This window comes from Sciurus vulgaris, assembly GCF_902686455.1.
Source record: "Sciurus vulgaris genome assembly, chromosome: 4".
Taxonomy (NCBI): Eukaryota; Metazoa; Chordata; class Mammalia; order Rodentia; family Sciuridae; genus Sciurus; species Sciurus vulgaris.
In genome coordinates, this window is record NC_136464.1 from 122,614,165 (window position 1) to 122,640,823 (window position 26,659).

A 26,659-nucleotide genomic window follows, 5' to 3' on the forward strand; every position below is an offset into this window, starting at 1 on the left:
GTGTTGCTTTATCTAGCAGTGAACAGTAGAATAATATGTATACAATGTTTCTGCCCAGGGAGGTCCATTAAAGGTTGGTGCCCCAAAGCTTTTATTGGGTGCTTGCAAAGATACCCTCTGCCCAGCATGCACCCCAATTCTAGACTCTGGTCTTCTGTCCCACCCTGCAAAACAGCAGTTCACATTGTTTTACACCAGTAGGCTAGGCTGTGCACCATATCTGAGGAAATGATTCAAGTGCAAAATTCCCAGATGCCAGCCTAAGGTGGGTTAAGCAGGCCTTTCTAAAGATAGATCCCTCAAATCTGTTGTATGACTCTTTGAAAAGGAGGTATTGGAAAGGAGGGTTCTTAGGTTTGTTTGTTTTTCCTCTGTAAACTAGAGAATATTAACAAATGACATTGAAGTCCCACATATGGTTTTGACTCAAATTGTGTGAATTATTCAGAAAAATAATGTGATAGCAGTCTTAAATTACTAAGCACTATTAGTAAAAATTGAAGTCAGTTATAGTTGTATTCCTCTTGAGATTTTTAAAAAATATGCTCTTTTTAGATATACAAACATAATAGGGTATATTTTGACATACATGGAGTATAACTTCTTCTAATTAAGATCCCATTCTTGTGGTTGTACATGATGTGGAGTTTCACTGTGGTGTATTCATGTTTGTACATAGTAAAGTTATGTCATTTGCACATATCTTAAATTTACTTGGATAGACAGCAGCAATATGTGGGTATATGTGGGTAGATACTTTGAAATCTCAAAAAATTTTTACTTATTTTTTTTCTTTTTAATTAAGTTTTTCAACAAAATTTTTTTTCAAGTAAGTATCGTTGCATTATTTTTTATGTATGATGATAAAAGTATTCTGGGACACAACCATTATTTTAGCAATTCTGATATAATGAAGTGTTCAATAAAAAAATTGCTTTTATTGTACTTCTAAATTGACTTTGAACTTATGTTCTTTATAGGTTTAGAATGTCATTTTCATATTGCTAAAAGCATTCTGAAATAACATGCCATATATATATGTGTGTGTAGTACCTTAAGAGTTATATGAACTTTGAATGTATTGTTTTGTTTTTGCTTTGTGAAATAGAGTTGGTGGTATTTTTTCCATTTTATGAACAAATTAACTGGGTTTACAAAATTAGTGACAGTGTCCAAGGTCATCTGATTAGTTAATTATAGTTGTGATGAATCAAAGTTCAGGATTTTTGTCTAGTGTCCACTAACTTTTACTTTATTCTTCACTTTAGTTTGAATTAAATTTCTTAATTTTGGTAAAAACCAGAAATGAGAAACTGTAGTATATCATAAAATTTTTATATTTCTGTTAATAAAATTTGTTTGATATTCAGTTTTGAACATTTCTATCTTTCAATTTAAAATAATGTGTAAGATTTTGGGACTGTTTTATTGACTTAATGGTTATAGAATGTTCAGGTACTTTCTCTCTGCAAGTCATTCATGTTTGTTAACATTTAATCTTCAAAATTGTCTTAATGAAGGGAACACTAGGATAAGAAAGTATTTTTACTCAAGTATTTGGGAAATGAAAAGGCATGCAATTTGAGGTCCACTTGAACTCAGTTCAGCTATTACTGAACTGAGTCTACAAAAAGAATCAAACCTAAAACGTTGTTGCATAAGTGTTTGTATTTGGGAGTTGGTTTGCCTGGCAGTTCCCTTTGGTGAGTTTTAGTATAGGGGTGACCCATGCATTATATTGTGAAATAAATTATGAGTCCTGTTAGTAAAAGACTGGAAAAAATCTGTGGAGTTGTATAATTTACATGCTTATTTCTTAAGCTGATTGACTACTTGCAAACATTTGTAAAAGGGTGATATTATTGTGGGAACAAAAAGAAGACTCCTACCTCCATATATATATTCATATCATATCACAGTAATTGTAATAATTTTGTTTTCTTAAGTGTAATAAAAATTTTCCCTTATAATTTATGTGATTAAATGTATTTGTGTATTTTATTTTATTCATAAGGTGATGAAAAGCTACTATGTATCATTTTAAGGAATAACAAAATAATACAATTTTAGATATTACTCTAATTGCACCATTTCAGACATCAAGGTAGTTTCTCAGCTTAAATAATTGGACCTTTCTCATAAGTATGGATAGTTTTGCTCTGAACAAATATTTTGCCTGCCCTTTCAGTTTTCACTTATTCAAGAGGACATGAGCCTTAAGAATTCTTTTCTTTATATAGACTATATAGTTGGAGTTTTTCTTTTTTGTTAGAAATGCTATAAGTCATGCTGTGTTAGTCCTTATATATGCCTTTTTGTTTTGCTGTGATTTGTGGAGTTATACATCTGCATTTTCATGTAGTCAGTTGTTTGTTTCTCACTTATTTCTGTAATTTGTGTAAGTAGATGAAATAATTTCTTATTTCAGAGAGGTCTTACTTCTTTGCTATTCCAGTGGTATTGTTCCATGGTATATTTGAATGTTATGTTGCTTTGTTAGGATATGGATTGTAGCCATGTTTTCATGTCTCTGCATATCAAGGTTATGTGGGCTTCATTTGTTTGAAATATAATATTCATGTATTTGAAAGCTGTCATCTGATTTTGAATCGAGGCATTGTTTTTAGTAAGACTGTAATTTACATAAAATCAAATTTGATATTTTAATAGAGGATAGTAAGTTAAAAGATTACCTATGGAAATATAAGGATATGTTACTATTCATTGTACAGACACATGTTAAATAACTTACATATGAGGCTGTATTATCTGAAAAGACTGATTAACTTATTATGAGATTCACACATAAAATCAATCTTTTTCAGATACCAAAGTCCCATACATAAGTGGTTTAATGTATGTCAGTGCAGTAAATAGTAATGTACAAGTTATCATATTTCATGAATATAAAGAAATTTAAAAATTCTTTGTTCCACAAACCTTAAGTAATTTCATATTTTGTTCATACAATTAGATTTAGATTTACTTTTTATATAATTCTGTTTTAATAATAATATTTTTATTTTAGACAGATCTGAGAACAATTGGCAAGAAATTCCTTCCAGGTGACATCAATGGTGGAAAGGTAGAAAAGGTAAAGCAAATTGTTAACTTCCTGAATTTTGCTAAATACAATGAATAAGAACATCTACTAAATTAATAGACTATTTTTTCAAAAAACTCCAATTGCAAAATGTTTTGGAAATGAAACAGGTCACAAAATCATCATTATAGTGACTTCCTGTACACTATGAAAGTGATTAAAACTTAAATTTTAGTGACTAAAAATCGTTCAAAAAATTTTTTTAAATACTCTTTTGTTTCAGGAATTATAAATATGGCATGCTTACTCATATGAGACTTACCACAGGTTATTGGAACTCAGAACAAAGACCTTTTTCTACCTTCTTATTTTAGTTACCTTTTAATTTTATTTACCTTAATAAAAGTATAAGATTATGAGAGAATATTAGTAGCAATTTGGCAAAGATATGCTTTTGGTTTTTGCTATAGTTTTGTATTACATACATTCATATTATGAACTTTTTCTGTGATTTTTTTTTTTTTTTTTTTTTTTTTTGATTGCACTGGGAATTGAATCCAGGGCCTCACGCATGTTAGGCAAGCACTTTACCACTCCAATCCTTATTCTTTTGAGACAGGCTCTTGCTAAGTTGCTGAGGCTGGCCTTGAACTTGCAACCCTATCGCCTTAGTCTTCCAAGTAACTGGGATTATAGGCATGTACCACCATGTCTGGCTCAGTGATCTCTTTTTTAAATATGAGAATATGTCTCTGAGAGATGTGTCAGTAGTCTTTTATTTCCTATTCACGCATCTTGGGTTTTTTCTCTTTATTGGTAAATATATGTAAATTTCGTTAATCAAGAATTTGATGTGTGCTTGTCACCTTTTGAGCTATTAAAGGAACATTATTGCCTATGACTTAAATATTTTAATAGACTATATTGTGTTTTTGGATGCATATTCTTATTTCTTAGCACTCAGATATTTAAAGTAACTATGTATTTTTGATATTTTAAATTTTGGATAAAAGTTCTCTATTATAACAATATTTTTGTGTTTCCTAAATATTAATCCATTTTTGTAGTACATGGTAAGGACTGTTAGAGAAGATCACTAATCTGTTAACAATTTAACAGATTGACAGATCACTAACCTGTTAACAACCCTCAGAGAAGAGGATTCTACATCTTCCTTCAGAAATTCATTTTAATATTTAATAACACTCTCGGAGAAAGCTTTATTTATATTAAACCCAAGTTTCTTATACTGCAACTTGAATTCCGTAATCTTTGTATTCCCTCAGAGGAAATTGTGATTATCTGGTTACCATCTTTTGTGAATAATTCTTCAGAGACTTGGAGACTCATATATGTGATTGATGCAAGTTTTTTTTTGCTAAAACCATCCTTTGTTGATTCTTATTTCAAGCTATTTGTCAACTTCATTGTACTTTTTGAGCCTTTTCCAGTTTCTTTACATTTCTTTTTGGGTTACAGTGGTAGTTCTCAGACTGCATTTACACCAGAATTGCCTTGAGATCTGACTGTAACAGAGATCCCTGAACCCCATATCACCCCTATCCCTGCCTGAATTTCTGTTTCCATTGAAATAGAATAGAATATTGGAATTTGATAAAGTTTCCAGAAGATGTTGGTTTTGCTCATCCAGGAAGAATACTTAGAAAGATACTGGATTATAGAACCCTGGGATGGATAATAATCTTAGATAGGTCTGATGAGTGCAGTGATTCTCTGTAGAAACAGCAAGTAACATCAAAGCAATGTCTGCAAATCCTTACACTAGTTTCCTTAAGAAAATTTTGGAGCTTTCTGAATTATTGGTTTTCCATTTCCCCCTTGTCCCTAGAGAACCTAAGACTCCATCTCTGCTGTGATTTCCTAGGTATTGGTGGTGACACTTCTTTGCTCCCTCTACTCTGAGTGTTTTTACTTCTAAAAGTTTTGCATAGTAGTACTTTAAAGATTTTCTTTGAATGTAGCTAACAACAATGAAAACCAAACATTCTGATCTAAAATATTCTTTGCCAGATTTTGTTCTTGAATGAATAGATAAGAAATAAGCCCTTTTCACATGAAAAAAATTATTAGGTACCTTTTTGAGTTCTTCCTCTGTAATTATACTATTCTTTTCAATACTTGCTTCTGACACCAAATACAATTCTTAAAGTATTAATGAAGATAATTTGAAAAACAATTTTCATAAAAATTTTAAGTAGTTTACACATGATATTACTCATTTGGTTTGCTATTAGTTAAAATTCCATGCATTATATAAAAATAAACCTTTTTAGGCTAAAGTAAATGTTAAAGAAATGTATTTTTATGTGAATTGAATTACTTTGGCTTATTTGTCTCTAAAATAAGACTAAAGCTTTATTTGTGCCTTTATTGAAATGCTTTAGTAACCAGTGTTTTACCTTGTTGATAGTAACTACATTGGTATAAATACTTGAATACAGAATCATCAGTCACTAAATTGCATGTGTTACATACAGTTCTAGTTTAAAATAAACTTTGAGTCTGTGCATAAGCTATACCTCAACATTTAGTGAATAAAATAGTTGAATAAGTAATCTGCCTCTCTCTTGACCCTGCCAAATTTTGGTAATACACACACACACACACACACACACACACACACACACACACACACACACCCATTATTTATTTCATATATGTATATAAAGTATTTATTTATTTTTAATGAAAGAAAAGTATGTTGCAGGGAGAGTTTACCTGTCAGTCATAGAATTTAGGTAGAAAAAATAAACACAGATCTGGCAGCCTTTTCTTGTAGGGCTCCACAGCAATATACAAAGGTACTCAAATGCTTGGATTGGTAACAAAATTCTTTTACATTAACCTATATTTTATAATTAACATTTAGATCTTGGTTTAAAATGCTATGAAAATAATTACAACAAAATATTAAAATTAGAGAATGAGAAAAATATTAAAGAATTTTACTTCCTTTTTGTGTTGTTATTCTTATAATTAATAAGACTTAGGAGACACTTTTTAGCACTTGGGGATTTGAGAATAGAATGGAGAGCCAAAAGGTTTGTGATCAGGTAAGAAAAATTATAGATCTGTAATTAGAAGACAGTTAACATATCAGTGAATATATTGAATTTACAGTTCTTATTCTAAGATACATCTGGAACCTTCAGAGCAGCATTGTCATCTGGGTTTTGAAAATAAAGTCTTAAGAGCTGTTATCACTAAATATTTTAGGAAAAAATAGCACAGCAAAACGAAGTGGAATCACCATATGTCTTAGCTATCCCACTCCTCAGTATATATCCAAAAGATCTGAAATTACCATACTGTAGGGATATAGCCATATCAGTGTTTTTAAGAGCACAATTCACAATAGCTTAGCTATGCAACCAACCTAGGTGCTCTTCAACAGATGAGTGAATAAAGAAAATGTGTTATATATGTATATATACACAATGGAGTATTAGTTATAAAGAAGAATAAAATTATGGGGGCACTGAATTAGAGCAAGTGTACTCCATGTTTTTATAATTATGCCAAAATGAATTCTGATGTTATATAGAACTATAAATAACCAACATAAACAGAAAAATAATTGGAAGAAAGTACAAGTTTTAATTTAAATAACATTGTTTCATGTTTCCCATATGTTAATTTAGTCTGTGCTAAATAATACATTTTATCAGTGTTACTTTTGGTAAGTTATTAAAATGAAACATGTACTTTTATTTTCAGCAAAACGACTAAAATTCTGATTTATGCTTATTTACACATGCTTATTAGTGATTATTAATGGGATTTCTGTGAGATAAAAATTACATAAAACATTTTATATTAAGCAGATATTCTACTAATTGAAAAATAAACTATGTGTCTTTTAAAAAATTCTGTCTGAGCAAAAAGCAAAGGTCAAAGATAGAGATGTTGAAATTGACAAATGACACATTGGGATGATAGAGATGTTGAAATTGACAAATGACACATTGGGACGTGTTATTTTTTGCTGAAAGAGTCACAATACTTGCCTTGTATTTCATTTGTGGTGATTACTCTTGAATGGTGAAGAAGACCCAATTATTTGCTATGTTATTTTGATGTAAAAATTATTACTTTTTACTTTAATGGAATCTGAGTTTGGAAAAACCTGTTCAAGATTTTGTTGTCCATCTCAATTACCAGACACTTATTAAATGTTTTTAATATTCCTAACAGATAAAATCTTTCAAATCATGTTTATGATTCAGAAAGTTTTCCTCTTTTGGGGTGGGGGTTAGGTACTGGCGATTGAAGTCAGGGGACTTCAACCACTGAGCCACATGCCCAGCCCTTTTTTGTATTTTATTTAGAGACAGGGTTTCACTGAGTTACTTAGTACCTTGGTGTTGCTGAGGCTGACTTTGAACTCAAAATCCTCCTGCCTCAGCCACCTGAGCCACTGGGATTATAGGCCTGTGCCATTGCACCTGGCCAAGTTTTCCTCTTATTATTTTTATTTTTTCTAGTTACACTCTTACTGTGTGTGAATACCACTTAAAAATATTTGATAGCAAGTTTAGGGACTACCTACACAAAGCTTGGTCTTTCAGTATCCCTATTGTTTTTGATCTGCTTTTCCCTTGATCTTTTTTGATAAAACCAGCTCCTAATTTACCTAGGAGAACCCTGGTTTTAGTAAAATAATCATCTACTCCCCCTCTACCTCTTCCCTCTCCTCCATTTCTTCCTCTTCCAGTTGTTAAGATTCTACTCTGTGCTAGGTTCCATGTTAAATCATTGCATGCATTTTTTATACAATCTTCAGAAGAACACTGAAAGCAAATTATTGAAACTTTTCCTTTTACTTTAGAGATGTGGAAAATGCAGTCATCATCTTTTGTTGCTACAGCCAAACTGTTATTCTTCTGTTTCCAATTCAGGTGCCCCTCCTTCTCTTTTAATTTTCTTTACCTTTCTTGAGCAGAATCAATTTTTAAAGATTAATATTCTTGTTGCTCTATATATTTATATTTGTTTTTAGTATATATCAAATTTTATCATAGTTTTAGAATGTGTAACAGAAAGCAGACTTTGGTGTGAGACAGATCCAGTTTGTTTGTTGTTGTTTTTTTTTTTTTTTGGTAATGGTGCGCTTTTCCACTGAGTCGCATCATCCTCATAGTTGAGGCTGGCTTTGAACTTAAGATCCTCCTGCCTCAGCCACCCGAAATGTTGGAATTGTAGGTGTGCACAACTGTACCTGACCCCAGATTCAAATTTGAATTCTGATTCTGGCTCACCCTAGCTAAGTGACCTCTGTCTGGAAAAGTATTTATTTACCCTCTGCCCTCAGTGTTCTCATTTAAAATACCTGAAAGATCCTAATGTACTTTATACTTCTGCACGTAAATTAATTTGTGTAAAGATCCTACTACATTTTCTGATATATATAATAAGTGCTAAATAAATTACAATTTAAAAATGCATATATGCACATATATATGTTCTTCTTTTTAAATTACACATAAATACATGTGTGCGTGTATATATATTCGTCAAGCACTTTTTGAATGTGCATTTGTGCTAAGTGAAAGGGATACAGAGACCAGGAAGACAACCTGTGTCTTCTTAGAGCACATAACTTATGAGAAATTGAAAAATCTAAAATGTTAATAAAGTGAAACAAATGTTGTGTTAAAAGTGGACATAACAAAGGGACGGCCATTTCAGCTTAGTGAGTGGTGGGACAAGGTTGCTTTCCTTGCTAGACCATTAGTTTATAAAGATATGATTTTTTCAACCAGGGAATATGGGCAGATCTCTATAGGGGCATATTTAAAATTTTAGCCTATACATATGTTGTATACACAAACATCATCCTATCTTAAGACTTTTTGTAATGTATATAGTGTGCAAACACATATACTATAAACACAAAAATCTCATCCAGTATTATTAAATGGCAGATACAAAAAGCTCTTTTTATTGTATAAACTATAAAAAATAGGGCTTAACCAATCGGACTCTTAATAATACATGAAAAATCATTGTAGAGTGTATTTTGATTGCTAGCACTTAAATTCTTTTCCTATGGGTTTTTTTGGTTTGTTTGTTTGTTTGTTTTTGGTACTGGGGATTAACTCAAGTGCCTTGTGCATGCTAGGCAAGCACTCTGCCAACTGAGCTATATCCCCAGCCCCTTTTCCTGTATTTTCAGGAGTTTCCCATCTTAAGAAACTTAGTGATGATAGTAGTAGAGAAGAAGATAAATGGCAGATATTTTCCCTAGCTTCTTTTGGCAGTATACCATGCACAGTCAGGTATAACTGCCCTGGACTTGGGTTAGTTAATGCAGAAAAAATGGAACTGCAGAATGATTGTCTCGTAGTAGAACTGCAGTGAGATTTTCTGCATTTAGATAAGTTGCTTAAAATATCACCTTGGGGTTTTGACTGAAATTGCATTCAATCTGTTGCAGCAGTGCTAGGGTAAGTGTGCAGGACCAGTGAGATCACTGATATAAAGCATAGTGGTAGATGCTTGCAGTGTGCTGGATCCAGCTTGCTGTAGTTCATGAATGTTGATTGTCAGCATCTCTTTCCAGTTTAGAGTGCAATAATACCTACAAGGTAATTGAAATTAGTCATGGAAATTGTCAAATGCTACAAATGAGAGTCACTCCCTTGTCTCCCTCTAAGAACTGTTTTTATTAAGCTTACCCTTGTCATCAAACCAGTTCAGTGCTTTTCTTCGTGGGGGGGTACCAGAGATCGAACTCAGGGGCAATCAATCACTGAGCCACATCCCCAGCTCTATTTTGTATTTTATTTAAAGATAGGGTCTCACTGAGTTGCTTAGTGCCTCACTTTTGCTGAGGCTGGCTTTGAACGTGCTATCCTCCTGCCTCAGTCTCTCCAGCCATTGGGATTACAGACTTAAACCACCACACGTGGCAGTACTATGCTTTTATTTTTGAGGTATCCTATTGCATGTGTTGTAGACCTAGATCTCTAATTTTCCTGACATTTCAGTGAACTCAGTGTTTTAATTTTAAAACATTGTGTAAATTATTTTAAATGTTTAATATATACAAGTAGCTATATCTTGAAGCATGATAATGAAGTGAGCACCTGTGAAACCTAAATCAGATGTAAAAACTGGAACATTGCAATCACTCTACTTAGGATCCTAGTCATGCCCAGCACAACACTACACCAGGGAACAACTGCTGTGAATTTTGAGTTTGATTCTCTTTGACTTTTATAAATATTTTGGTTGCATATGTGATTATTCCTGAAAAACCAAATTGTTTTGTTTTGGAGCTTTTAAAAATGATAGCCTGTTATTATCTGCTATAACTTGGGTTTGTCATTCAATATTATCACTGTAATATATGTCTATGTTGCATATATTTATTCATTTTCTCCTTTATAATATTAAACTGTGTAAATATAACTGCAAAGTAATAAGTACATATTTATTAATTATGTTGATGGCTATCTGGATTATTAATTTTTTTTGATAATAGACACTGCCTTTTAGGACTGGACTTATATGTTTCCTGATGCACATTTAAAAGATTTTCCCTAGGGAATATAACCAGAACTTGAATTACTGTATGATAGAGTTAAGTCAGCATTCAACTTTATGGATGAAATAATGCCAAATTATTTTGCAAAGCAGGGGCATGAACTTATATCACCTTAAGCAGTGTATATAAGATCCACTTGAATCATCTTTTATGGTGCTTGAAATAATCTTTTTTTCCCTAACCTTGTGGTTGAAAATAAAATACACTATTATTACTTAGACTATTCTTTTATTCCCTCCCATATAAATTTTAGAATCAAATGATCAAATCTCCTAAATTATTGGAACTTTAATTGTAATTAAATTGTAATCATACCTGGAATTGGAAAGAAATGCACATAAGGTTTTCTCAGTTAGTATGAGATGGCTCCAGCACAACCCTGGGTATAATCTCTTCATTTAATTTTTCTATAAAGCTTTATAATTTTTGAACCTACATAGGATGTGCATCTTAATGTAAGCTTTTTTTCCCTTGTAACTTTTTATCTTTGTTACTGTAAATGATGATTAATTTTAAAAAAATACTTCAGTTGTGCATAGAGAGGCAATTTATGTCTATATTGATCTTATATTCTTAATATGTATACACAATTTTCATGTTTTCTCTGTAAATTTTTCTTTTTTGACATTTGGTGTGAATGGAATTACATAATAAGTGGTTGTATCTGGCTTCTTTCACTTACTGTAGTATTTTTTAGAATAATCTATGACATAGTATATGTCAATAGGTTCCTAAGTATTGCTGAGAAATATTCTGTTGTCTGAATATACTACATGTTGTCTTTCTGTTCACTAGTTTATGGACATTTAGATTGCTATCCTCAGTTCTGCATTTCTATTGCTAAATGTTTATTTGTGTTGTTTTATTATCAATCCTTAAATTTTTTTTTTTTTTAATTTTGTTCCTTTTAGTTGTACGTAACAGTAGAATGTATTTTGACATATACATACATGGAGTATAACTTCACATACTTCTTGTGCGTGGTGTGGAGTTACACTTGTCATATATTCATATATGAATATAGGAAAGTTTTGTCCAGTTCATTCTACTGTCTTTTCCATTCCCATCCCCCTTCCCTTTTCCCTATCCCCTGCCCCTGCAATCTAGTGAACCTCCATTCCTCCCCCGCCACTGCCTTTTGTGAGTCAGCATTTGCATATCAGAGAGGACATTCAGCCTTTGGTTTTGTGGGATTGACTTATTTTACTTGGCATGATAGTCTCCAGTTCCATCTATTTAACAACAAATGCCATAATTTCATTCTTCTTTATGTCTGAGTAATATTCCATTGTGTATATGTAGTACATTTTCTTTATCCATTCATCTTTTGAAGGGCAGCTAGGTTGGTTCCATAGCTTAGCTATTGTGAATTCAGCTGCTATAAACATTGATGTGGCCACATCACTATAGTATGCTGATTTAAAGTCCTTTGTGTATATACTAAGGAATGGGATAACTGAGTCAAATGGTGGTTCCATTCCAGATTTTCTGAGGAATCTCCATTGCTTTCCAGACTAGTTGCACCAGTTTGCAGTCTCACCAGCTATGTGTGAGTGTACCTTTTTCCCCACATTCTTGCCAACATTTATTGTTACTGTATTCTCGATAATAGCCATTCTGACTAGAGTGAAATGAAATCTCAGTGTACTTTTAACTTTCGTTTCTCTACTTGCTAATGGTTTGAACATTTTTTTATGTATTTGTTGACCAATCATATGTCTTCTTCTGTGAAGTATCTGTTTAGTTCCTTAGCCCATTTCTTGATTAGGTTATTTGTTGTTTTGGTGTTAAGTTTTTTGAGTTCTTTATATATCCTGGAGATTAATGCTCTGTCTGAGGTGCAGGTGGCAAAGATTTCCTCTCATTCTGTAGACTCTCTCTACATGTTCCTGATTGTTTCCTCTGCTATGAAGAAGCTTTTTAGTTTGATAAAGTTCCATTTATTGATTCTTGACTATACTTCTTGCACTTTAGGAGTCTTGTTGAGAAATTCAATTCTCAAACCAATATGTTGGAGATTTAGACCTACTTTTTCTTCTAGTAAACACAGGGTCTCTAGTCTAATGCCTAGGTCTTTGATCTACTTTGAGTTGAGTTTTGTGCATGTTGAGAGAAAGAGGTCTAATTTCATTTTATTACATAATGGATTTCCAGTTTTCCCAGCATTATTTTTTGAAGAGGTTATCTTTTCTCCAATATATGTTTATGGTTTCTTGTCTGGTATGAAATAGCTGTATTTATGTGGATTTGTCTGTGTCTTCTGTTCTGTATTGGTCTTTATGTCTGTTTTGGTGCCAGTATCATCTAAGTTTGACGGAGAATGTGATGCTTCTGTTGTTAGAAATTTGTTTCTCAAGGAATTTATAAGATTACAAAAAGAAATGGCTGACAGATTTTTCATAATGTCATAGAACACATAAATTTAAATGGTTTCTAGAGTCGTAGAAATAAATATATTTTAATATCTATGTAGGTGTGATCAAACTATAAAGAACTATTTCTGTGTCATAAAAACTTTGGAAAGTTTGATTGGTTCACAAGAATGTTATTTAATATGATTAATAAATTAATAATATATTCATTTAAATTTGATACTCCGTATTCACTTGAAGTTCAGATGTCAGAGGGCTTCATTTGTCTCCTGAGAACAAGGAATGAAGCCTAGATAATGGCCTCAGAGAATATTTTTGGCAGATGCTTGATATGTTTATTAGAGGTTTTTACCTGGAGATACAATGATAAAGTTCTCTAACCTTAAACATTTTTTAGAATAATTTCATGTACTTGTTCTTATTATTTGTGTAAAAAAAGAAAATCAGACATTAACAAAATGTTGGGTTGTTAATGGTTAGTCTTTTTTTTTTTTTTTTTTTTTTTTTTTTTTTGCAGTGCTAGGGATTGAACCCAGGGCCTTGGGCTTGCAAGGCAAGCACTCTACCAACTGAGCTATATCCTCAGCCCTGGTTAGTCTTTTTTTAATTATTATTTTTACTTATAATTTATAACTTTTTTTTGACGGTGCCCTAAATAGTAGTTGGACAAAGATTTTTAAATTCTCATCTATTTTTTGACTGCTTTTAGATGATTTTGGATTTAGGATCTTGAACTCATAGTGTTGTATTCTGCTCTTTATGTTTTATTTAGATCTAGTGCTTCTGCAGAGTATAGTAAACTGAATATTGTAAGAAGAATAATGAAAATTTTTATTTTATCACATGGGTTTACTCATTTAATATTTTTGAATTGTGGAACCTACTAATAGTAAGGCCTGGTGATTCTGATTGAGAAGTGACTATCAAGAGCTTATGCATAATTTGAGGATTTCTCAAGAATATCTAATAAATAATATCTACTTTTCTACTTTGCCTTTGAATAGATTGGCAGTTGTTGACCAAAATGCCCATTTTGTTATTAACAAAAATTTATTTGGAAAATATGAGCTAATTAAATGAACCACAAAACTTACAGGCTCATATCCTCACTTGGAATTTGCCAACCCGTTGATATTGTCAAGTAATTACCTACTTCTTTAGGGTCCCTGGCTAGATCCCAAGAGAGGAAGAAGGATGAGACTGAGCCCAGTCTATACAGTTTATTCTTCCCAGACAAGTCGTTGCATAAGTGGATGCCTTAGCTGAGGTTGCTGTAACATAATACCACAAACCTTGGTGACCTAAGATCATGGAAATCTATTCTCTTACTTTTCTTTGAGGTCTGATGTCTAAAATCAAAGTGTCAGCACGGTTGTTTTTTTTTTTTTTTTTTTAGAAGACCCTGAGGGAGACTCTGTTTCATGATCCTAGCTTTTGGTAACTCTAGGCACTTTTTCCTTCTTGACTTGTAGATGCATAACTTCAATTTCTACCTCCATATTCATATGGTTTTTATACTCTGAGTCTCTTTTTGTTTCCCCTCATTTTCTGAGATCAGACGAGATCGGGCACGTTCAGGGGGTATGGCTGTAGACTGTTTCCCTTCATTTTCTAAAGACACTTCTCATTGAATTTAGAGCCCATCCAGATCCAGTGTATTGTCATTTCTGGATCATTACTTTAATTATGCCTGAAAGGACCCTTTTCCCAAATGAGGGTATATTTCCAGGTTCCAGGTGAACCTGTCTTGGAGGGACCACTATTCAGTTTATAAAAAAAAATGGAGAGGCCAGGAGTTGGATTAACTAAACAAGTAATCTGACTGCTTGCTAGAAACATCATGAATTGGGGGGCAGGTATTCCTCCCTGTCATTCCCCAGCTGTTTGGTTTTGTGGCCAACAGGATGTAAGAGATCAGCAAAATAGTCTTGTTCCTAGCAAGTATTTGCACCATTGATGTTATCTTCAGTTTGTATTTCTTTGGCAGAATCTCTTGTAGCATCTTACCCATGATCTAAGCATTAATGTTAAAGCAAGGTAAAACAGTAACTATATACACACATCCATTTAACTGAGCATAAATAAAGGGTATTTTTGTCATTACACAAACCAACGAGTGTGAAAATGTGTCAACCCCCATGGGATATAGAACTCTCAAAATTCCATGAAGATGCCTCTGACTGCATGTCATATGTGCTAAGAGTGAGGATGACCTTTTCACTCTGAATATTAAATTAGTAAAGGTTAATATCTTTCTTATTAAGTATTAAATAGAAGCAAAAGTTTCCCTCCAACACATGAGTGAAAGTGCTGTCCTCCACGATGCATGAATCTTGCTTTGAAACACCTAAGACTAGATCATCACTGATTGTGTTGTGCATATTTTGCATTGATGTCCGCAGTCTGTGTGCTCTCTAGTTTTAGAACCCTTGAAATATAGTGAGTGCAACTGAGTAAATAAATTTTTAACTCCATTATTTTTAATTAATTTAAATGCAAGTGTAAATGGCCACATGTGACTGGTGGACCATTCTAAATATCTAAGGCAAGATATTATTTTTTCGTAACAAAATAATTAGATGAAAATTTAGACTCCTTTAAAATTATGTTCTCTAGTTCTAAATTGATAAGAAAACTGTTTCTTTTCAATCAAAATACTGGTAAATATGGAATAGAAAAATTTCAATGTGGAGATATATTTGCTCAAGAAATTTAGTGTAAATGTTTGCCACTCATTTTAAATTTCTTCTTGCTGAAAATATAAATTTTCCTTAAAAGACTTTAAACAGTAGCCTCCTTTCCACTAAGTGTCATACTATTTAAAGATATATTTTATTATATGGAAATGATAACTTGTGTTGAATTTATTTTTCAGACGGCAGATTTTACTGTCATTTTCCAACTTTGCCTTAAGCGTTTTATTATATAAAACTTTATAGCTAGTTAGTCCATTGATTTATTTTTATCTTTGAACTTTGGTGAGAGAGAACATTTTTTCTCAATATTGTCAACACATATAACATTTGATTTAATACCATTTGAAAAATGAAACGTGGAAATAATTGTAACTCTCACTTATTTTTTTTGGTACTGGGGATTGAACCCAGAGGTGCTTAACCACTGAGACACTTTTTTCATTTCTTTTCTTTCTTTTTTTTTTTTTTGTGACAGAGTTCTGCTAAGTTGCTTAGGACCTCGCTAAGTTGCTGAGGCTGGATTTGAATTCACAGTCATGGGAATACAGGCAGGCACCACTGTGCCAGTTAGCGCATATCTCTTGAATTTCATTTAGTTTAAACTTTGGGGTATTGTATTTTTAATTTATACCAGGAGAGGGTACATTTTAAACTTGATGTCTTTGGACAGAAATCGTTCCTTCGAACTGCTGCCATAAAGTTTATGGCCCTTAAAGAACTGACAGGTTCTAGGGTTGTGGCTCAGTGGTAGAGCACTTGCTTAGCTCCCCTGTGAGGCACTGGGTTCAGTCCTCAGCACCACATAAATAAGTAAATAAGTAAATAAATAAATAAATAAAGTTATCATATCCATCTGTAACTAAAAAAAACCCTACCAGTTCTTTATCTCCAGAATGTCCCCTAAGTACATGGTAGGGAGAAGCATGATGCATATGAACCATTTAGAGCACTTAAGACTAAAAGCATCAATTAGTACATCTTTTATCCAGAAATAACAGCTTTATTTTCTGAGGGTTTTCTTTTCTTGTTACTAGCTGAATAATAAATCAATTCAGAATTTTTAAAATTGTCTTCAGGGGACACTTTTGAAATTTTATTTAATAAGTATTTAATAAGTTCAAAAGGATCCCCTGATGAACAATTCTTAAATATATATATATACACACACACACATAGATGTGTGATACATATGATTTATATATGTAATATAATTTCAGTTTTTACCTTAATTGAAATTATCTTTATAAATCATAACATGTAACCATTGAAAAGAGAAATACTATAAATAAAAACACAACCATAACTAGAAAATGATTTTTTAAATTTTGTGTTTTGACAGCTTGAAGGTCCATGTGTTTTGCAAATTCAAAAAATTCGCAATGTTGCTGCACCAAAGGATAATGAGGAATCTCAGGCTGCACCAAGGATGCTGCGTTTGCAGATGACTGATGGTCATACAAGTTGCACAGCAGTAGAATTTAGTTATATGCCAAAAATAAGGTGATTGGCACTTTATAACTTGTTAAAGAGTTTTTGAAGGTACTATTCAAAATAGATTTTAAGAACCTGGAAAAAAAGGAATGAACTCTTGAAGTGTATAATTTTTCAGAATAAATTATAGAGCTTTGCATAAGCTTTTTCTGTAGAGAAAATTGTTAGTTATTCCTTGATTTGATGTTAATTATAAAAATAAATTTAAGATGTTTTTGCATGAAGGTTAATTTTTTAATTTTTTCAGAGACTTTTAGGTCATTCATTGATCAGAACAAACAGAATTTCCTTAAATGTAATATGGTTTCTTTCTGATAGCTTGGTACTATGTATATAATAGTTGGGAGTTAAGACTAAGAATGAGTAAGCTTAGGATCCTCAGAATTTTTAATGGCTTTATTGAAAGATCATTGATATCTAAAAATTGCATGCATGTAACATGTACAGAATAATTTTTAATCTGACATATGCTGTATGGACTTTTTGAAGCTTTTAAAAACAGGTATACTCTCTTTATTCTTATTAGTAACTATCTTATAAACCATCTGTCTTAAAAAAAAATGATATTAACACCTAACTGATTAATTTGGTATTGCTCCTGTCAGCATGTGGTGAATTTTCATGTGCTTTTCTAAAGTGAATGATGTGAAACTATTTCTGAGTGATTTTCTAATTCAGCCTGTCTTTTAGGGCAGACTACTTTATGGGTACTATTTGGAGTATTTTATCGCTTGTTATATATGGCAGAAGATGGGATAGGGCTCTATATGTGCTTTTTTTATGTTTGTTTGTTTTAGAGCAAACTTAGGTGACGGTCTGGATTTCTTATCTTGTTTCCTTTACCAAAAGATTGATAAAAGAGTAAACATTTTATCTCTGGTTTTTGTATGGTATAATATTTGCTCCAAATCTAATAATGCCGACCTATTATAGAAAAATCCTTTTAAAATTAGTGTACAAATGGTTTAAAATTAGTTTTTAAATAGCTTAGTGTGTTAAAAGGCCCTTTTAAAAAAATTGTGCTTATTTTTATTTTATATATTCAAAACATTAATTTATAAGTATAAAATATATAAAGTATAATTTTAGCATATTATTAAATGTTTGAAAGGTTTTCAGATTTTAGACCGAATTTAGACACACGGCATAGGTTAAGAAATTATTAACCTGTAAACTCTGAAGAATGTAGCATTTCTTACTTTTGCCAGGTTGAAAGAGGAAGCAGTTTAAATAGAACATGTCATTTCCTTATAGTAGTAATACTAACAACCATTGTTGAGCATGGTGAGTAGCAGAGCCAGTGTTCAAACCAGTCACTTTCCAAATATTCACTCATGTAATCCTCACAACTACCAGGACAGGTAACCATTGTTGACATTTTAAAGATTAGGAAAATAAGGTCCCAAGAAATCAAACAATTTAAATAGCAGATTTCAGATTCAAAGACTCTAAAACTTTTTTTCTTTTTACCATACCATATTGCCCCTCTGCTTTAAAGCTATACATAATTTAAAGATAAATAATTTTTTTTATGTTTCCTGCCATTAGGCTGCTTTCTTAGTAGTTTTTCTTTCTTTCATTTTAAAAGGCCTTTTAAAGTTCCTGTGTACATAATTATTATTTGATCTTTTAACATGATGGTTTTTTTAAAAAAAGAGCATTAGTTTTTATAGATTACAATAATTCATATAGATGTTAAATTTCTAGGATTATCACTGGTCAGTATCTTTTTTATATTAAAATTTAATTTTGTAACATAAAACATTTTTGCAATACATAGCCAAAGCTCAGTAGAAAAAAAAAAGACAATATGACATTTATGTAGCATGGTAGAGTTGAGCAAGTAATCTTTCATTCTGTTTGTCTTTGCTATAACTTTGTGGATGTGATTACTATTGTCTATAATTGTTTTAACGTGTGGAAACTGAAGCACATTTCTCTTGTCATTAAGCTAGAAAATGAGAGTCTTGTACCTGGTCTTCTGATTTCTCTCTATTGATCTTTTTATACTTGATAGCTAATCTGAAAAATATTTTTGGTGTTGGTGCATTTTGAAGAACTTGGCTGAGTCATAATATAAGACTGAATTCCAGTTTAGGAGAGGAGCTTCAATGTGTGTGTGTGTGTGTGTTTGTGTGTGGTTTTAAACACTTTTTTCCTTTGCTTTAGCTTGAACACACCACCTGGAACTAAGGTTAAGCTCTCAGGCATTGTTGATGTAAAAAACGGATTCCTGCTCTTGAATGACTCCAATACCACAATTCTTGGCGGTGAAGTGGAACACCTTATTGAGAAATGGGAGTTACAGAGAGTAAGTATAAACTAAGAATAGCTTGAACTTTTAAAACACTACACTTTTTTCATTACGTTCTCTTACTTTAGGAGTTCTTCCCATAATGAGTAGTAAAATTAGTCCTTTGTGTTAGAGTGAGTAGAATGGAATATGATGATCTTTAGAGTAACTATCTGCCTCTGTCTGAGCATAGTCTTCCTCTAGAGCAGATGTAATTTTTAAGAATTCATTATATTTTATTACATTTTAAAAAATTCTTCTTTACTGACAAGTTTTTAAATTTCCAAGTTTTACATCATGAGCTATTTATACTGTATCTGTATAATTCTTTCTGAAAAAAAAACTGCGCTTATACTGGTGTATGGATATTATATATATATCATATATATGTTTATATATATGTTTTATGTGCATACACAGACGCGTGCAAGTGAACGCTAGTTAGAATTTTACTATAATAAAGTCCTTGTTGGACTAGGAACTTCACTTCCTAGTTGCTTTAGTTGATACTTTCCCCCATTTGTGTCTGCACATTTTTATCCGGCTAGTCATGTTGATTATCTTGTAATTGTTCCTCTACTTTGCTTCCAGCAACTAATTTTGTTGGTCCACTATAGTCGAATCGCATATTAATTCCTCACTATCCCATTCCATTGCCCTTCTTGCTTTAGATCTTTAGCGTTTCTTGCTTGGACTGCTTCATAGTCATTTAACTGTCTCTCTACATATCCCTTCTCCATTTTCTAATTTATTTTATGCACTTTTGCCAGATTATTTTCCAATAGCATAGGTCAGAACATGTCACACTCTGCTTCTATTTCAAATGACTGAATTTGGGTTTCAGGGGGCATCTAAAATCTAGTCCTAGTTCCATTTTCCTGTTCAGTTTCCTGAATTCTTTTATATAGATTTTTTTTCCAGCCAGATGAAACTGTTTACTCTTTCTTTGATTATCTATGCTTTTTTTCAGTTGCACTTTTGGGCAAAAATGATTTCCCCACTTCTATGCCATTCTTCTTGATTTTTCTCTCCCAGTTCCCACATGTCCAAATGATCTCTTTGGTTTTACACCTCAAACAAATGCTTGTTTTTTCAGAGTGAAGTAGTTGTTCCTTTATTCAATTTTTGAAACATGTTATCTGTATTAATAGTATGTTACTTTATAGGATATACTCAAATTATCTTATTTTTTATATCCTCTAATAGATAATAACCTTCTTGAGGTCAAATTTCTTCTTTGTATCATTTTGTTCAATTCTACAAATATTTGTTGAACAGTGTTCGATACAGTGCTGTGCTCTTGCATCTGTATCTCTTATGATCCTCCTGTTAGTTTTGTAAGGCAGCTTTATGTTCACATAAATCAGAATATTTACTTTTAAAAAATGTTAAATAACTTTCTTTTTGAGTAGATGGCTAATGGGTTTAATGATACATCTAAGCAGAATTCATGACCACTTTTTTTTTTTCTCCATTATGTCAGACCCATCTTCTTCTTTCTCCAAAGTGGTAGTCCTGAAACTTACGTGTAATAAATATAGAAAATATCTGTTGGGTGAATGAATTGGAAAGCATGTAAAGCTAATTACTCTAAACTAAAATTGATGTTGTCATGCCACCTTCAAGTGTTGCCTATTGTCTAAAGCCAGCAAAGAGCCTAGTGAGAGTAGGAGCCAGAAATATGGTAGGGTGGGAACCTTGATTGCACCAATTCTGTGTACAACGTATCTGATAGGCCAGACTACACAATGATCAGATCCACCAGACAAAGAATCTATATCTTGATGCATCTCAGATTTGGGTGCTTGTTCTTAGAAGGGTGAATAAAATGGACCAATGGCACTATTACTTTTTTTTCCTTCCTGACATTCTGTACTCCTTTTAGAAAAATCTCTGTCCAGATAAAGGAAATACTGGGCATCTGTTGGCCAGTTAAAAGTGATTAAGCATAGCTGCTGGTCTAAAGACACAGGTGATAGGCTTACTAGAGGAGACTTGATCAACGTCCTTTGTCTCTGACAGAGGAATACTGGTCAAGTTCTGCTTTAGCTTTGCCTTGCAACATGAACGAGGTCAACATGGTTGGCTCAAGCGTCTCCAAGGTCTATGGGAAAGAGACAACCTGAAATTGTAAGCCAAGAGGTTTCTTTCTCTACTGCTCTACTAAAAATGCCTTTCTCTCAGGTATGCCACAGAATCCATGTAGACCCAGTTTTCATGGTATGCCCCTCTGAACCCCACTCATTTCACTAGTACCCATAGATAAGATTATTGGGAATCTTCAAATCCTTGAGCGCCTTTTGAGACCCAAATCCCAGCCATATCCTTGGTGATCCCCTCTGAGATAGGGACTAATTTCACAGATTTCTAGCCTAAATTCTCTAACAGCACCGAGGCTGGACCTCAGGACCCAAGGTACAATCCAAGCTAATGATAGTATATTGCCTCTTCTTGTATAAGAGACCTGATTGTTTGCTGTCCTTAATTAGGGACATCCCTCAGAGGTCTGCATCCTTGTCCAGGCTATGAAGGGGGCAGGAAGTGGTAGGAGTTTTGGCTGTGTTTTGTTTTGATTGAAGTGCTTTGTCTTGTGGAAAGGAGTGACATTCTGAAATTATACAGCGATTATTTTAGGATTGGATTTGAGAGAGGGTCAGCAACAAGGAAAGAGACATAAGAAAGTTATAGGTGTGAAAACGTTCTTTGGTAGAAACAGTTTAAAGGAAGAGAAAGTATTTTGTGAAGTAAGAGGACCAAACTAAGAATAGGCTATAGAATACAGATGGTAGGTTTGTGTATGTGCTTAAAATAGCACAATCTGTTAAGGTAAGGTGGCCTAAGGGTTTTTGTTTGTTTGTTTGTTAGTTGTTTTGTTTTCTGGTTCGAATTTTACTGTGCTAGTGCAGTCCAGAGTCTGTCCTTAATTCTTGGAATGATTTCTTATTGTCTGTTGGTTTTTGTTGCTTGGGAGGCTGGATCTTGGAGGGTTTTGTTTCATACCTGTTTTGTGGTCTTTTGATTGGTTGTTTCATCATTGAATGGATGGCTATTTTGGGATGTTGTAGTATGTGTTGAAACCCTATGTGTGTATGGCTGGAGGTGTGTTATATATCTGGGAGCTGAGTGTGTTTGTCCAGGGGCTTTGTCTGGGTGTTGATGTGGGGGTTTGTGAAGTGGGGGCTTGTATGGGCTTGGTATAGGCAGAATGGTTTCCTTGTCTGTATTAAGCCTACATGGGCTTTCATTTGCAGATTTTTGTTTTGGTATTTGACAGGGCTCTTGAGTGGATGTGTTTTGATTCTCAGATGTGTGCATGTCTCTGGTCACATGTATTTGGGGTGTCACCTGTATTGTGTTGGTATAGAATGACAGTTATTTGGCCAGTTTGGTCATGTAGGGGACTTTGGAGCAGGTATGGGATCTGATTCTTTGGGATTTGGTTTGCCCAAATGATGGAAGCCTAGTGCACACAGGAGGTTGTATTGATGGGAGCAGATTGGTGTTTTGGGAGGACCTTGTCGATTGACACACAGAGGGTTGGATTCTGATTTATGTCAGTGCACTGAAGTTTGACCTTAGAGAAACCCTTGAATAACTTCCTCCATAGAGAGTGAGGCCCAGTTCTTCCTCCAAGTTTTTCAACTGGTGGTAAGCTTAACAGGCGGACTAGGGTTTATCATGACAGACAGGGAATCACATGATATATGACCACATTGGTAAGGGCAACTACTCTGATAGAACAGAACCCTTTACCATAATTGCTATGAAGAAAAGGGAAGGGGATCTAAGGGAATCCACAGGATAAGACTATGTTGTAAGAGTTGTAAGAGTAACTACTCTGATAGTTCTCAACCCTTTATCATGGCTGCTTATGAAAAAGGGAAAGAAAAAGGGAACGCCATGGTCAGGAGGCAAAGGGAAAAACAGGGAATGCCTTTTTCTCCTTTTTGTTTTAAACTGGAAAATACTCCCTTTGCTGTCTATACATCTTTAGAATGTATCTTAAGTAGTTGGGATCAGTTTGACCCACAAACTCTAAAAAAGAAACTACCAATGTTTTTTTTCACCCCACCCTAGCCCAAATATAAGCTGGAGGACAAGGGAAAATGGTCTCCTGAGGGAAACATACATTATAACACCAGTTTACAAACGAGACTTGTTTTTTAAAAAAAGAAGGAAAAATGGTTAGAAGTGCTTTCAAGATTTTTGCCTCTCATGCTCAAAACAGCAGCTTTCCTCGTACCTTAGCTGCCTGCCTGATATCCATCTGGAATGTAGGCTGCTTAAGCAAGGACCCAAACCAGTTTGAGACCAGAGAAAAAAGCATTACTTCAAAATCCAAGTTACTGTGGGACATAAATAATTGTGATTTTTTTTTCTCCTTGTATTCTGGCAATTCTGTTCTTTCAGTAACTTCCTTCCTAAATGGTAGAGAAAGAGAGAGACAGGAGGTCAGGGTATCAGGAGAGGCCAACTACACCTGGTCCCAGACCTTTTGAGGATATTAAAAGGTATTTCTTGTGCTTGGGGACAGTATAACAGATATTGCCCCAAATTGCAGGGCCTTAGCTTACAGGAAGCAGACTTGACAGGCATGGGAATGTCAAGAGGATACCCCAGTTGCCATGAGATTGTATCTTCTCTATGGACAGGTACATATCTGGAATGACTAATCTGATTCAAAAGTATGCTCTGGTCATATGAGTAATTAGGCCATGTCATTTCACCCCCTCTCCTCCCAAAAAATCCTATCTTTTTCATAGTTTTTCTGGTGAATTCAGCTTTGGTCCTAAATTAATATATCTTTTTGTTCCAATTTAGTTTTGTGTTTTTTTTTTTTTTTAATTGAAGTCTTTTTTAGCCCTCTATTTTCTCTAGTTGTCTTCATTCAGAGGCCAGTTATTGAGGGATTAATTCTCAAATACCCTGGAAAAAGAAAGAGTTCTCCAACATTTGTGTAAAATAGAGAAAGAGAGCTTTGGATAGTAAACTACATGTAGGTGTGGTACCTATTGTTATAGAAAGGTGAAAAAAAGAAAACAAAGAAAACCCCTCAAGCCCTAGGTATTGTACATTTCTATGGTTCTAGGAGTCCAGTACCAGATGTATTACAAAGTAATGTAGTTCTATAATATTTTAATGCCCTGAATTACAGGAATTTAAAAAAAAAATTTTATGATAACATAAAATTGAACAGTTTACTGATTTTAAACGTAGAGTTCTTTGACAACCACCATTCTACTTTCTATCTCTAACCAGAACTCATCTGTTTGTTTTTTCTTTTTCTCTCAGAGATAATAGTCTTACACTACCTGTTTTCTTATGTATTATGTCTTAAAGTAGTTATCCAGACTGCTAGATGTTTATACAGGGAGATTAAGTTTGGCTCTTGTACCTTCATCAGGCAAAATCTCATAATTATAGAGTTATATAATTTAATTATATTAAATATATAATGTCATTGAGAGATGGTATATTACGAGTAACTTACATGAGCTTTTAAACGAAGTTTTATAAACATTGTAGTGACTTAAAGCTGTTTGAATTGTTTTCTTACCTCTAAATTAAAACTGAGGAAATGGCCCTAGATAATTTTATGAATTTGTTGTGCTTTTCTTTTTAAATCAAGGTAATATCTTAAATGTAGGTTGTAAAAAATGTGGCATTCATGTACAGTTTAAATATTTCTTTGTTCAGTAAACTCAGTGTTGTGGTGTCATTTTTCTTAGTATTCTATATGATTTACCCAAAACGTATAGTATTGTTTAATTCAGGAACTCTGGAATATGTTTGAAAGTGACATGGTGTATTTTTAAATTTTATCACTCTTTTGTAATGTATTTTAATCATAGCATTTTCTGTAATGACATTTTAAAATGACATTTTAAGATGTTTACAGTTGAGATGTGTTGAATAACAACTAGTGCTTAAGATACATGTTAATGTCTCAAAAACAAAATGAATAGGAGGAATAGCTAGGAGTCTTTCTGAAAATTCTTTGGTTTTTGGGAAGGATTTTGCAATCTGAGATACTGCTTTTTCTAGAATATTTTCTTTCCATTTTCATCATGCATTGTTACTTCTCTAACTCTATGAGAACTTGGAAAAAAAGGAAATTGAAATTTTGAAGCTTATTTTTGAAGCTTTGAAGCTTATTTTTACTAGAGGATAATCTGTTGGTTGAATATTTCTTCAAAATATGAATTGTTTTTAAGACATTATTAAGAAAATCTTACTTTAACTGAAAAAAACCTTCATATTATAAACTATAATGATCTGATTTCTTTAAATGATTCAAAACCACTTTTATCAGTGTGTTTGCTAATTTTGTCTAAGAACTTCATTTTGAAGATAATTTGCAATTAATATTTGTGTTAGATTATAGAATTTAAAGTGAAATTCTTATAGCTAGTTTGTTATCTTTGACTTTGCTACATGTTGAGGAAACTGTTTTGTCCTTAGGATAATACTTTGATAAAATGTTTCGGAAAATTATACATGAACATGTATTTTGGTCAGCGGAAATGAAGGAAGAACCTTTGCTAGTTACTGAAGTGAGGAATATAATATTTTATTTACTGTGGTTTGAAATAGTTTAAGAGAAGGCTTTTGTCCTTTTTCTTATGAAAATCTACTCAAAACAGTGAATTCCTTATACATTTTAAATGTTTTAAACATATTTATGTGGTTTGTGTTTATGACTGATTTTTTTTTTTCTACAGAGCTTATCAAAACACAATAGAAGCAATATTGGAACTGAAGGTGGACCACCACCTTTTGTGCCTTTTGGACAGGTAATGACTTTCATGTTGGCAAATGAATTTAAATCAGGAAAAATTTATTTTTATTTATATGTAAGCTGTGCTAGTTTTTCTGTGAACTCTTTATTCAGAGGTCATGGAGTTTTGTGGAAATACAAAGTTTGAGATTTTCAGGAATTCAATAATTTGCTGTTAATCTGAAGATTGAAGCAATTAAGAGTCATAGCTGAAGAGTAGCTAACAACTAAATAGGATGAAGAGAAAGGTTTTGTTTTTTGTTTTTCAGTGGGATATTCAAAAGTAGGAAGACTTAAAATATGCCAAATTTCTTTAGGATTCTAATCTTCTGACTTACTCTAAATACCCATTTCAATTAGACTTAATTTTACTGCAAGTTGGTATTTTCCTTTTCACCCACAGCAGCCCTTATTTT

General features: G+C 32.9%; 1 protein-coding gene across 3 annotated transcripts in view; it reads left to right on the forward strand.

Moving 5' to 3' along the window:
• Nucleotides 1–26,659, forward strand: part of LOC306658695 (tudor domain-containing protein 3) — a 122,931-nt gene that overhangs the window by 44,843 nt on the left and 51,429 nt on the right. For 2 of the 3 annotated variants that reach the window (XM_079135885.1, XM_079135884.1), the window contains exons 3-6: nucleotides 3,029–3,094; nucleotides 17,021–17,181; nucleotides 19,342–19,483; nucleotides 26,188–26,259. In XM_079135885.1, the coding sequence (XP_078992011.1) occupies nucleotides 3,029–3,094; nucleotides 17,021–17,181; nucleotides 19,342–19,483; nucleotides 26,188–26,259 (441 nt within the window). The remainder of the gene's footprint in view (nucleotides 1–3,028; nucleotides 3,095–17,020; nucleotides 17,182–19,341; nucleotides 19,484–26,187; nucleotides 26,260–26,659) is intronic. The other variant, XM_079135886.1, reaches the window with a different exon arrangement.